This window comes from Myotis yumanensis, unplaced genomic scaffold (assembly GCF_028538775.1).
Source record: "Myotis yumanensis isolate MYYU_CA2020_CCGP unplaced genomic scaffold, mMyoYum1.0.hap1 SCAF_2, whole genome shotgun sequence".
Lineage (NCBI taxonomy): Eukaryota > Metazoa > Chordata > Mammalia > Chiroptera > Vespertilionidae > Myotis > Myotis yumanensis.
The window spans coordinates 211,568,816-211,583,120 of record NW_027223753.1 but is presented as its reverse complement, the minus strand read 5'-3'; the positions used below and the strand labels follow the sequence as shown (position 1 = coordinate 211,583,120).

At 48.2% G+C, this 14,305-nt stretch overlaps 1 protein-coding gene across 1 annotated transcript in view; it reads right to left on the bottom strand.

Moving 5' to 3' along the window:
- The window catches only part of DSCAM (DS cell adhesion molecule), a 469,770-nt gene that overhangs the window by 90,403 nt on the left and 365,062 nt on the right, over nt 1–14,305 (bottom strand). Inside the window, exon 17 of the mRNA XM_070403791.1 lies at nt 14,014–14,084. Coding sequence (XP_070259892.1) covers nt 14,014–14,084 — 71 coding nt within the window. The remainder of the gene's footprint in view (nt 1–14,013; nt 14,085–14,305) is intronic.

The following is a 14,305-nucleotide window of genomic DNA, read 5'->3' as shown; positions in this document are numbered from 1 at the left end:
ACGGGCCAAATGAACGAGGCATGCGACCTGCGGGCCGCGAGTTTTACATGCTTGTGCAGTCCTGTTTTCACATGAGTAACTATGACTGTTCACTTTGCTTTGAAATCCCACATGAAGATTTTTAGATGTTGAGAATTTGATTACCTGGAATTTGTTTACCTAAACCACTGAATTGCATTTGAATCATTTAAATAATTATTACAATTAATTTTCCTGCAAAAGTAATCTAAAAGTCAAATTTAAAACAAAGATACTTCTATTTCACATGGTTTTTATTTTTAATTTTTTTTATATTTTATTGATTTTTTACAGAGAGGAAGGGAGAGGGACAGAGAGTTAGAAACATCGATGAGAGAGAAACATCGATCAGCTGCCTCCCGCACACTCCCCACTGGGGATGTGCCCGCAACCAAGGCACATGCCCTTGGCTGGAATCGAACCCGGGACCCTTGAGTCCGCAGGCCGATGCTCTACACTGAGCCAAACCAGTCAGGGCTTCACATGGTTTTTAAATATGAAATACAGTGACCCCAATATAAAGGCTATGTTTTTAAAAAATTAGGTTTACACCCATTAAGGATCCTAATTTTTCAATGGAATCCCTGTGAATTTTTTTTATTTATTTAAGATTTTTAAAGAAGAGAGGAAGGGAAAGGGAGAGAGAAAAATATCCATGAGAGAGAAACGTCTACCGGCTGCCTCCTGCACAGGGGATCGAGCCTGCACCCTGAGCATGTGCCCTGACCCGGAATCCAACGCCAGCCACCCTTTGGTGCAGGGGAGGACGCCCGACCAGCTGAGCCACGCCGGCCCCGGCTCCCTGGGAGGCTTTAAGCCGCCCTCAGACACCAAGTCCGGATCCCAGCACGGGGCAATGAAGTCAGACCAAGACAAAAGCATGGGGAGTGGCGGGAAATGCCCACAAGAACACGTCTGCACAGTCACCAGTTTAGCAAAACCCTCTGCAAGTGGAGGGACTTGCTTGCCGACATTTAGCTCCTTGGTTTTGGGGGGATGAATCATACCTGTGATGTGTTTGCACAGGTTGGTGGAGAAATCTTGCCCCCCTCCCTATGGGTAAAACCCTCCCACAAACCATTCTAACTAGCTTAACTATGCTAGACAGCACAGGTGGTTTCGTTCTGCTTGGTTTCAATATTTTGTTAAAAATAAATAAATCTTGCCCGCCCAGTATGGCTCAGTGGTTGAGTGTCGATTTGTGAACCAGGAGGTCACAGTTCAATTCCCGGTCAGGGCACATGCCCGGGTTGTGGGCTCCTAATGCAGGAGGCAGCCGATCAATGATTCTCTCTCATCATTGATGTTTCTCTCTCTCTCCCCCTTTCTCTCTGAAATTAAAAAAAAAAAAACATTTAAACATAAATAAATCAATCATTACATTCTTCGTAGAACTAAACTTTGATCCTGCTAGTCCTAGAATGCCATACAGTTTTTGTTTTGTTGTGTGTTTTTTTTGCTTGTTAGATTCTTCTGAGCCAATTTATTTGGACCATGTCATCCATTTATTTTTCTTTCTAAAAACAAGGATTCCAGAGAGTTTGTTCACGTGCCCAGCCAACTGGTGGGGAATGCATGTTTTCAATAAGGATCATTCCAGACAGACCTACAGATTCACAGCAAATCTCACCTCTTACTGCGCATTAAAGGGAGACTTTGGAAAGTTCACGAGTGGAAAAAAATATACCGAAACCCTTCACTCTGCAGCCGGGAGTCAGTGGTCCGAGCCCCTCCAAGCGGGAGCCTGCTGGTCTTCCCAGACCGCAGGGTACCCAGGGTCCTGTGTTGGCCCTCACTCAGGGCCCCTGGATGGACTGCAGTGCCAAGAGCAGGCCCTGCCTACTCACTGCCACGTTCCACACTAAGAATTCAGTGTCGTTCCCTATTGAATGCTCCTCTTCCTTTCATTTACCTTGGGGTCCAGGAACGATCCCGGTTTCTTTCTTTTTGTCTCAGAATCTGCCCAGCCTGGCCTTTGTTTTCCTCCTGCCCTCTCTCTCTAAAGCAGTGGTTCTCAACCTTCTGGCCCTTTAAATACAGTTCCTCATGTTGTGACCCAACCATAAAATTATTTTCGTTGCTACTTCATAACTGTAATGTTGCTACTGTTATGAATCATCATGTAAATATCTGATATGCAGGATGGTCTTAGGCGACCCCTGTGAAAGGGTCGTTCTACCGCCAAAGGGGTCGCGACCCACAGGTTGAGAACCGCTGCTCTAAAGCCTTCTTCCACCCTTCCCAGTGCCCTTTCTCCAGCCTCCTCACCCCTCCCGCTTCCTTTGAGAAAAGGTCTCTTCCCATCTCCATGACAACAGTAGCACCTGTGTCTTGTGCATCCATCCCCATCAGCCTGCAGCTGCCCAGGCAGATTCTCCGCTCCTGAGAGAGCTGGTGCCAGCAGGGATGTGCAGATGCGCAGGGCACCCTCTCTCGGATGTGAGTGATTAGAACAGACATGGCTTCTTCGGAGAGCGGCAGCCAGGCCTGCTCCTGCCTCCCCCGCCCTCCGCAGGGACTGCACTTTGCAGGAAGCCAGGGCACTGCGGGGGAGCGCACATCCTCTGCTGCAGAATTCCGCAGTCCAGGAGCACGCATCGCTCCTGCAGGCCGGGTGATTCCGCTGCAAAATGAACTGAAAATTCCCTTTGGATTCCTCCCAACTCAAGTGCAACGAACCCTGTCCCAGTTCCCTTTGATTACGGGGTGGGGGCTGCCTTCGCATCCCCCCCAGCCTTCCCTGCTCTTCAGTGTACACAGGCAGGAACCAGGCCTGGTCTGCATGAGGCATCCTGTGTGTCTGTGTGTGTGTGTGTGTGGTGGTGGTGGGGGCACTGTGGTGAGTCTGTGATTCAAGTACAATGTGGCACTTGCGGAGCTGGAGGTTTGTACAGCACATTAGCACAGGGATATGGGAGAGGTGACTTTTCCAAACAGGGGCAGAGAGTCTCCAGAGAAGGGGGCACATCACCTGAGCCTTAAAGAAGACCAGCCATTGTGAGGACAGGGCGACAAAAGCAATCAGCATCTCCACTGCCCCCAGGAGCCAGAGGTGACCCAGGGGTGGAGAAGAACGCTCAGGGTGACCCTGCGGGGAGGGACTGGGGTGCTTGTCAGGGCAGGAGTGTAGAGGGAGCTCAAGAAACACTGGGGCCCACCCTGACCTTTGAGATCAGAAACACATGTGGGGGCCGGGGGCTGGTGACCTGCATTTTAACGAGCCCAACAGGGGATCCTGGTGCATGCTGGGGTCAGAGCACCTCGCTGTCACTGGGGAGTCATTAACAGGCTGAGAATTGGCCTCACTTGGGATGGACGGTTTAGCTAAAAAGCAATGACTCTGCAGTCCCTGCTTTTTCAGGTCACCGGTAACCCAATTACCTGGTCGCTCTCTGCAGAACAACAGGGAATGGATGCAAATAGGACTGGAGCCCTTCACAGCCCTGCAAGTCCCCCAGCAGCGAGGGGACTCGCGGCACCTGGGGCTTGGCTGCAGAGGGGACAGGTGCCCTGCTGGACGGAGCAGAGCTGTGGCCCCACCAAGGACTCAGCACAGCCTTGCCAGGTGAATGGACCCCAGCTTTGGAGGGAGTGATGCCAGAAAGGAAGTCTCACGTCAGTGCCTCCAGGCGTGTTTTCATTTCTGTCTCTTCTTAGAGTTGCATTACACTACATACAACATTCACAACCCAGGTCTTATACAGTTAAGTATGGCCATGTGCCCCCCTCTCCCACCACTGCGGTCCACCGAGGGCTAGGAGAGTGAGGGAGGTCTGGAATAAAGAGTGGGCACATGATCCGACAATGAGATGTGCTCAGGACAATGAAGGTATTTCATTCAGGTTTGAGAAATGATGATGAGTGACAGGAGGCTTGAAGGACACACCATCTCCAGAGGCTAAGAACTTTGATTTGTTGCCAATAGTCACCAAAATCTAGTCAGACTTGGCAGCGGAGGAGGTGGTGGCAGCCAAGGGTGTGTGTGGGCCGGGGACACAAATGTCGAATGTTAGAAACAGGTTCTTGGAATGTTCTGCAGAACGGGACTCTATTTACTCAATTTCTAAACTGTAGGGTGGCTCCCATTTCATTCATTCACTCGTTCGCTCATTCACCCATTCACCAACACACATTTGTTGAGTAGCTACTCTTGCTGGGTCCCTCCTTTTGGTGAATGTTGCTGCCCTTTGCATATCACACTGTTTGGTAGCCACATAGAGCATTTCTCTCCAGCAATAAGGGCTTATCCAGTGCCTGGCACCTGCCAATGACCACACAGAGGAACTCAGGGCACGTATGCCAACCAGGGAGCATTAGAAAGTGGAGGACGCACCTGACCTGACACGTGCCCAAGTGCGGGTGGAACCAGAGTCTGTACAGACCCCTGGGGGTGACACCAGAGGTCCCCCAAATCACACTTCCCTCCTCAGGATTCTCACTTCCGTCACTTCTGAAAGTCGGTAGTAATATGCCTCCTGAATTATTCTGTTATTTACATAAAACAGGACTTATTTTCGAGTTTAGATTGTGACCAGCAGGGAAAACAAGACTGATGGTATTCCTTCAAAAGGCAGCATTGTTCTCTTTCCTGTGTTTCTGTGATTACTGAAAGCACAAAGAACTTTTATTTTGTCTCAACTTAAAATTGACAAAAGAATGTCCTAATGGAGGAACCCATCACAAGCATTGAAAAAAGGTAAAATCAATTTTCAAAGTTTCCAATACCAAGAGGAGTTTGGTCTTTAAATAAAGGACAGAAGGGTTCCTTGACATGGAGTGGGTTGATCACTTCTTAGTGCATTAGGGCAAGTGTACTGATATTAGTGACGTGGACCTGAGAGCAGATACTGTCTTTCTGTTCTGCTCAATGTTAGCATCAAGCAGAATGTGATGCAGGGAAATTGGACAGGCACATGGGAAAAATGAGACTAGATCACCAACTGACATCACACACAAGAATAAACTCAACTTGGATAAAAGACACGTAAGCCACAAAACGGTAAGAATACTAGAAGAAAACATAAGCAGTAAAACTTCAGACATCTCTTGTAGCAATATTTTTGCCGATATATCTCCTAGGGCCGTGGTCGGCAAACTGCGGCTCATGAGCCACATGCGGCTCTTTGGCCCCTTGAGTGTGGCTCTTCCACAAAATACCACGTGTGGGCGCACACGTACAGTGCGATTGAAACTTCGTGGCCCATGCGCAGAAGTCGGTATTTTGTGGAAGAGCCACACTCAAGGGGCCAAAGAGCCGCATGTGGCTCGTGAGCCGCAGTTTGCCGACCACTGTCCTAGGGCAAGGGAAATACAGCAATTGGGACTATATCCAACTACAAAGCTTCTTCACAGCAAAAGAAACCATCATCAAAATGAAAAGGGAACCCACTGTATGGGTGGACATATTTGCCAATTCATCTGATAAGGGGTTAATTTCCAAAATATATAAAGAACTCATACAACTCGACATCAGAAAGACAAAAAAATCCAATTAAAAAACGAGCAGAGGACCTGAAGAGGACATACAGATGGCCAAGAGACATGAAAACATGCTCACCGTCACTGATCATCAGAGAGGTGCAAATTAGAACGACAGTGAAGTATCACCTCACACCTGCCAGAAGTGCTGCTATCAATAAGTCAACAAACAGCAAGTGCTGGCGAGGATGTGGAGAAAAGAGAACGCTCATGCACTGCTGGTGGGAATGCAGACTGGTGCAGACTCTGTGGAAAACAGTATGGAGTTTCCTCAAGAAATTAAATATGGGACTACCTTTTGACTCTTATCTCCAGTGAATATATCCTAAGAGTCCTGAAACATCAATCAGAAGGAAGCTATGCACTCTTATGTTCACAGAGCATTATTTACAGTACCCAAGATCTGAGAACAGCCCAAGTGCCCATCAGCAGATGAGTGGATAGAAAAGCAGTGGCACATTTACACCATGAAATACTACGTGGCTGTGAAAAAGAAGGAATTCTTACCTTTTATGACAGCGTAGAGGGACCTGGAAAGTATTATGCTAAGTGAAGTAAACCAGTCAGAGAAAGACAAGGACCGTATGACCTCACTTATATGTGGAATCTACTGAACAAAAACTGACGAGCAAAACTGAACCAGAGGCACGGACACATGGAACAGACTGACAGTGTCAGGGGGATGGGGTGGGGAGGACTGAATAAAGAAGGTGGAAGGGTTAGCAAAGAACCTGTATGCATTGACATGGATACAGACAACAGCGTGGTGAAGGCCAGGGAGGGTAGGGCAGGGGCTGGGTGGAGGAGGGCAAAGGCGAGGGAGGGTGGGAAATGGGGGACATCTGTAATGGTGTTAACAATAATTTTTTTTTTTTAAAAAAACACCAGAATATGGAAATTGATGCAGAAAAGTCTCCCAGGGCAGTTGGCTCATGTTGCCCTGGCCAGAGAGCCTCCTGCCCCAGGCCCTGAGGCACTCTGTCCAGCGTTTTATTTTTTAATATATATTTTTTTGATGTCAGAGAGGAAGGGAGAGGGAGAGAGATGGAAACATCAATGGTGAGAGAGAATCATTGATGGCTGCCTCCTGCACGTCCTCTATTGGGGATCGAGCCCACAACCCAAACGTGTGCCCTGACCGGGAATTGAACCATGACCTCCTGGTTCATAGGTCGATGCTCAACCACGGAGCCACCATGTCCAGGCTCTGTCTAGCATTTTATTTTATTTATTTATTTTGTATGTGGTTTTTTTTTTTCTGTCCAACATTTTAAATGATGAAGGTAACATCAGACTGTTTGCCGTGCCTTGGGAGAGATGTCTGCGACACAGCAGATATCACTTGATGTCTATGGAATTCTTGTTTACACATAGGTTTTCTTTTACTCTTCATTCTAGATCTGCGCTCCAAGTACTAACTTATCTACCTCATTCGATTTCTCTAATAAAATGAGAAAAGTCACCAGCAAGTTGGCTCCATGACAGCTAAGAAAATTAAGCACATCCGCTCACTCCACGGATTCCATTCCATTCATGTACAGTCATGTGCTGCTTAACGACAGGACATGTTCTGAAAAATGTGTCCTCAAGTGATTTTGTTGTGTGAACATCACAGAACACACCTACACAAACCTCGGGGGGACAGCCCACTGTGCACCTGGGCCGTGTGGTTTACGGCCTTGGTACGTGCGGTTCGTCATGGACAGACGTCCTTATGCCATATTCATTTTAATTTGATCTTCAGGTTTGTTCTCTGTGAAAAGCGGAGTCGGTATTTTATGAGAACCAGTAAAACTATACCGGAGGCAATCTTCTGAATGTTTTTCTTGAAATGACTACTTATCTGTTACTAGGTTATTTAAAATAAAAATCTTATTCATCAGGAAAATTTCATAATATTTGCATTTACGAGGACATCTTTGCTATCAGAAAGGACCCTGCTGTCCAGAGCCATCAGAGGGTCAAGCATCCGGAGTGGGAATCAAATCTGGGCTGTTATTCAAGGACCGGCCTACAGACTCTAACTGCTCTCATGTCCTCCGTTCTCATGGTTCTCAAGCCCGTGCTATGAGCTGAGCAGGAAGAGGACATGCCGCTGAGATGTGCTGTTATCTATCTGTCTGTGACGTAAGGGAAAGGGCACTCGGATTGGCACTGGTGAAAAGGGTTCAAGTCTCGGCAATGACAAAGCAACTCGCTCAAGGTCATTTTTATTGATGTAGAGACCAGAAGATACCTAATTTTCTTGAAGTCCAATCCTCAGTCACCTTCACACTATGTCACAGTATTCTTATTATACACAATTTACTTGCTGCAGATGCATTTAATTTATGCTAATCCTACTTTATGCATAATATAATGGCATAATGTCCAGTTACATTTGTACGTATACTCCTCATTTTTCACTGTAAATATAACATGGTCATACACATCTATGACACTAAGTTTTCATTGCTAAAGTTACTTATTAGTATGCTTACTAGAAGATTAAGTAATTTTTAGTATTATCCTGACCATAAGCATTTTTTTATCCCAATAGCCTAACTTTAGAACTTAATCCACTTGTAAAATCTGATGTTGATGTACTAAATCAAGAAAGACCTAGGGCTGCTCATCAATAAAAGTCCAGAGTGTGCCCAGCAGCATGGCTCTGTGGTTGAGCGTTGACCTACGAATCAGGAGGTCATGGTTCAATTCCTGGTCAGGGCACATGTGGGCTCCATCCCCAGTGAGGGGGTGTGCAGGAGGCAGTCAATCAATGATTCTCTCTCATCATTGATGTTTCTATCTCTCTCCCCCTCTCCCCTCCTCTCAGAAATCAATATTAAAAGTATATTTTTAAAAAGTCCAGAGTGCTCTTTTAGTTGTAGCCTCGGGTCCTATTCATTAATCTTACTTGCATTTCGATGCTCAACCACTGAGCCACGCCGGCTGGGCTCTTACTTGCATTTCTGATAAAAGTTCTCTAAGTAAAAGAAAACAAGACCATCCTTGCTTCCCAGCTCCTCGTAACCTGCTAGTTTATAACCTAATCATCTAAAGAGAACAGTGGAAGTGCCCACCCTCTGATGTCCTACACGGTGCCGGGTTTACCCAGGCTCAATGCAAAGCTTTCAGAAGAAACCATCTGAAAGGATTGCCAACTGGGGAATGTACATGGCCTTGGTCCTAGTCTTTAGTCCAAGTTCAATTTATGTCCTGTCAGGGTCCATTAGCTGGAGAGGGAGAGCTTTCTACCGGGACTGAATGGAGACATGTTTCCTATGCTGAGTCCCAGCCAAGGTCTCCTCCCAGCACGACCGGGTGTCAGACCTGGATCTCACACTCTTGGCAGAGGAACTGCTTTTGTGAAGGTGGGCAGCATCTTCTCACTGCACTCGGAGGCAGGGAACCAAGAGAACTGCCTGCTGGGGGTAGGAGGCCAGCCAGGAGCCGTACACGGGCCGGCTGTTGGCTCTGCTCTGGGAAGATAACTGGGGTTCTTGGAGAAGACCAATCACAGGGCTAAACCTAGAGGGCTAATTCAATGGACAGATGGAGAGGGATGCAGACTCCGCTCCAAATGATGCAAATAAGCAATGAGTGGCTTTATGAACGGTCTCTGTGTAGTTTATATACCGACAAAAAGTAAATGCCTATCTAGTCAGGTAAGGCTTTCTAAGGAGTCCAGAAGTTTCCAAAGGAAAAACTGCCCTTCTTGATATAAATTATTTAATGCAAATGTGAACACTGGGAGTGATTCCTATATTTGTTTAATAAAATTAACTGCTTCTACTGAGGATATAGTGAACAAACAAAACATTCTCTCTACCTTCACAATGCTTATAGTCTAGTCATCTGTAAGAAGTCAAGAGAGAATGATCTTACTCTATATGGATGATCCAAAGATTTTGAAATTTTTGTTTTTTATAGTCTCTTGTTACAGGGGAAAGACTCGTTAAAGTAAAGAGAGCTGACAGTCCCTTAAATACTTGTAGGCCATCAGGCTTTTTGATAAAGATGTTATAAATCCAACCCTACACCAACTTATTTGCTCATAAAAGAAAAGTAAACGTTTGTAATGTTTTATAGCCTAAAGATTAAAGTGAGAGTGAAAAATTTAAGCAAAATTAATTCCACTGATATAGAAACATAGGGTGTTGACTTACTCAAGTTACTCTACTTATAATTTGATAAGAAAATGACAGTAGGTAAAAATGTACATTTTCCCCGTGTTCTCTAACTCTAATGGGGCTGGGGAGAATTTATAACACGAGGGTGGAAGGAATCAGAAAAGACACTGGTATCTGTGGAACCTTACTGTGCGTGAGCCACCACCTTGGCCCTGTGCAGGCACCCATGTATGAGTTGCTTAGAAGCCACAGGCAGCGGGACAGCTGGGGTGGGGTCCTCACTGTGCTAGCCCTCCGATCTTAGGCAAGTCCTTCCAGCTTCAGGAACCCCCTCCTAAAACGGGTCTTCCCAGTGCTCAGACCTAATGACAGGATCATGCAAGAGATGGGTGTGGCGCTTGGCAGAGAGCGGGTGCTCAGGAAGACGCCTTGCCCAGGACTCCCAGGATGCCCCTGGGCCAGCAGGTGCTCCTTTCCCAACACGCGTGCCATTTCCTGGAGGCAGAGGGGTTTCAATGTGGGAGTCGAGTGGAGCCGCAGCTTATTAAGTCATTACAACGAAGGTCACTGGCTTTACATGGCAGACTTAGCCCTTTCCCACTGTAAGAGCTCATCTTGGCAGCATATAATAGATTGTAATGAAGCCTCAATTAGTTAAAATTATTGGGGATTGTGGAGATATGGTGTTCTAATTGAAAAGCATTCTTCAGATTGCTGATATTTAATTACATCCCCAAATACTCAATATTCATACTTTATGGAAGGCATGTGTCTCTTCTGTAACATGGCTTCCCCTAAATAAAATCTCGGCCAGAGGGTATGACGCTGAGGCTCAAGAAAGTGGTAAAGTTGTCAGGATGTTTATCCTGAGTCCTCAGCCTCACCATTGTTTTCAGCACTGCAGTATTTAAGCAACTGAAAATTTCATTCTTTTCAGACAGCCCGTGGCTCTAAAAAAATTCCTCATTCAAAACAAAACGTTCACATCAATAGGAAAAATATCTCTGCCTGACGTCTCTCTGGAGAAATGTTTGCAATCAAAGATGAATGAGATGCTCCCTGCCTCTAAGGAGCCCAGAGAACAGCAGAGAGATGCAACCAAATGGATGCAGAGACCATGTGACCGTAACAGCAGGGAGCCATCTCCAAGAGTAACGGGTGACACAGAGGATCAAATGACTAATTCCACCTTGGAGATGCACACGTGGGCACAGAGAGAGGCACACCAGACCAGAGGGCTGAGGAAGGGCGACTGGACAGGTGAGGGGAGAAGGTCATGAAGAGTGTGCGATGGCAGAGGAGAAGGAGAGAGGAGGACAGCTGGGGGGAGCTGCATGGTCCCCCCAAACTGGAGGAAGGACTGAGCGACAAACCTGAAACAGGTGTTGCAGCCTGACTTTGACGGGCCTAGAGCCTCTTTTGGGTTTTGGTCTCTATTCAATAGGCCCTGAGTGCCTGTGCCAGACTTGATAATGTCAAAATTTGAAAGGTTTTTTGACAAAAGAAATCCTACTAAAGAGGGAATATGCTAATTGACCCTCATGCCATCGCAAAAATGGCGGTGCCCACAGCCAATAAGGAGGGAATATGTTAGTTGACTGCCCTGCCCTCAAAAATGGTGGCATCCACAGCCAATAAGGAGGGAATATGCTAATTGACCGCCCCACCCTCAATGATGGTGGTGCCCACAGCCATAAGATGGGGGCGTCCAGTCCCCTCAGCCCTGCCGGGGCAGCAGGCGCGTGGCAAGGCTGGGCCTGCCGGGTCCAGCTGCTCTGCGCACCTGCCTCCAGAGTCCCCCAGGCCCCTCAGCCCCCCAGCTGCTCAGTGCCAGCCCGAGGCACAGGCAATCCTTGGATGGTGGCTGCACAGTGGCACCCAAGGCTCAGGTAACCAGGGCCGGCTGAGGCTTGCACTGCCGGCAGTGGCAGCAGCAGAGGTGTGAAGGGGCATCGCCTTCCCCTGATCTCCGGGTGGCCTCCTGCCCCTTAGGGCTCCTGGACTGTGAGAGGGGGCAGGCCGAGCTGAGGGACCGCCCCCCCCTCCAGTGCATGAATTTTCATGCACCGGGCCTCTAGTAACCAATAAAAAGGGCAAGCTGTTCATTTTGTTCAACAGAAGGTGTGTGTTACAGAAGTGTTGCTGGTACAATAATAGTTAAATTGAACATCTGTCTCCTGAGTTATAGAAAGGCCACTGCCCTGGCCGCTAAGAGGTTTAGCAACTAAAGGAGCAATTTTCCCACCCAAAACCCAGGGCTCTTCTCCCCTCTATCATGCATCTCTCCTTTGAGTACATCATTTACTTCCCACCAGTGGCCCTGTGACCCTGAATGAATGAGTTTCCACCACAGACGTCTTACATACAATCCTGGTGTTTCCATCCCAACTGCTTGAGGTGGGCTCCCTCCTGGGCGAACATAACTTCTCCTTTCTTCCCGTCCTTCTTCCTCCTCCTTTCCTGCCACCTCCTGACACAAACTGTAAATCTGGAACTTTTCACATGAAGGAAAGGCATACTTTATGCACCATGTCATTTCCCACTTTGCATCTGCTTTAGATGATGGATGAACGCACACAATTTGGTTGAGTGAGACACTTTCCTTACATAATTGGGCCAACGAACGGGAAGCCCTTACCTCATTCGGTGTGAGGTCAGCCACATGCCCGTCTGCGTGCGGACAGGCCGGTCAACAACCCCCGCTATGGAGACAGGTCACTGTTCTGTGAACAGCATCCTACAACCGGTTCACGATCTCATGGAAACAAGGCTTCCTCTGACTAGCCCACGCCATGTTCATTCTTTCGGCATTCAGAGGAAATTGAACTGTAATTACTGACTTTGCTGCTGCATTTGATGGAGATGAAAGAAGGTAAAGCCTTTTAGAACCTGAAGAGTTCCCATGCTTGGTTACAAGGGCTCTGTGGACAGACCCCTCTCTCAAGTAGGACCCCACAAGCTTTAGGGGCCACAGCAATCGCTGGCCTTTTTCAGGGGTGCACACATGCAAGGGAACGAGGAGGTCAAGTGGGTGAAACTTCACAGCCTTTCATCCAGCCAGAGTGAGTCAGCGTTCCGTTTGTAGAGTGGCCGGGACGCGTGAGGGGTTAGGGCTTGCTGAGTGCCTTTCATGACATGTGTGTGATGCTCACAGCTGGCGGATGTGCTCACAAAGATGAATGACACCCTTCCCCCACCACGGCCGCACTGTCTGAGCAGCTGAACCATCATGGCCCGCTGCCCGCTGGCATCGCGACTCACTGACACAAAGGGGCCTGCTGCAGGGACTCGTGTTAACAACAAAGGGGTACCCACCCCTGCAATGAAAATCCCCTTTTAGACAGACGTTGGTCACTGAGTGGAAGAGCTCATGTTCCAAGGAAAAAACAAGGACGGGCTTGGTTTTTATGGTTACAGGAGGGGTGCGCCTGGAAGACCTCACTCGGCCCCCCTCCCCTTCCCTGAGTGAGAAGACAGAAAAAAGGGGGAGGCAAGAGGCAGGGAGAAAACCCAAGCGATGAGAGAAATTGGGAACTGGATTCGTGAGCGTGACTTCATGGAAGTTTTGACCCAACAAGAGCACCCCAGATAAAGTGGGGTTTGGCCCAAGGTGGTTGTCTCCAAGAGCACATTATGGGGTGACTAATTCCCAAGACAGTTTCGTCCACCAGGTGAGTGACGCCAGGTGAGGTCCCTGGGGAGCGGCGCTAGTCTCTGATGAGCTGGCACCAGAATAAGACTCTACTGCTTGCTTTATTGGGAGCTCTGCCTTGGAACCCTGGGCGGGACAGCAGCTGTCTGTCTGCACTTGGCTCAGGCTTCCTTCCTCTTCCAGCAATGGCCAACGCCCCCTGCTGGCCAGCAGCAGTCTGCACCTGCAGGCTGCATTTGGGGGACAACTGCAGGGGATACAGCCTGCTGGATGGTGCAGTCGCTGGTGAGGAAATGGTGGTGGTGGTGGTGGGGGGGAGCTGGGGGGTGTGCTCAAGGACACAGCTAGCAGGTGGCACGGGGAGGACTTCTATCCTTCCTGCCAGCTCAGTGGGCTCGCCACACACCGTGATTTGCCACTTAGGAAAAGCAATTAGAAACCATCTCCCCTAGGGGGCAATCAGAGATGCATTCAGGCAGTCTTTCCATGATTTGTCTGGAGACCAGCACTTAGGACTCAATCAGGATTCAAAGAATAAAAATAAGACACAGCCACGTCACTCTCTGTGGATGTAGAATTTGCTGTCAAAGTATTAGAAATGTGGACACAGATCCTGGATTTTAAGAAAAGGGCTCTTAACCTAATTTGGCAGAACTGAATTTTAGTGTCTCGGCATCATAACAGGTAACATGAGAGAGAGGTGCTCGCCTCCATGGAAACGGTGCCGGGAAAGCAAGAGTCTGCGTGGTTTACCTTCCAGGTGACCCTGATGCTCTGAGACGAGATGGGCTCCAGGTGGACTTCCTGAGGTGGGCCATCAGGAGCTGAAAGACCAAAACCCACAGGCCGTTAGAAGTGGGTTCCACATGGACCAACACCTACACAGCAGGGCACAGGCCCAAGACAGGCTGCTCAGCACCAAGGCGCATGTTGGAGGCACGCCAGTCTGGCAGGGTCACTGTGCACTGAGTACCCCGGGGCTCTCCCGCTCCCGGGAAAAGTGACTCTCCAGGGCTGTCCTCACCTTCTTCTTCTCCATGGCCTC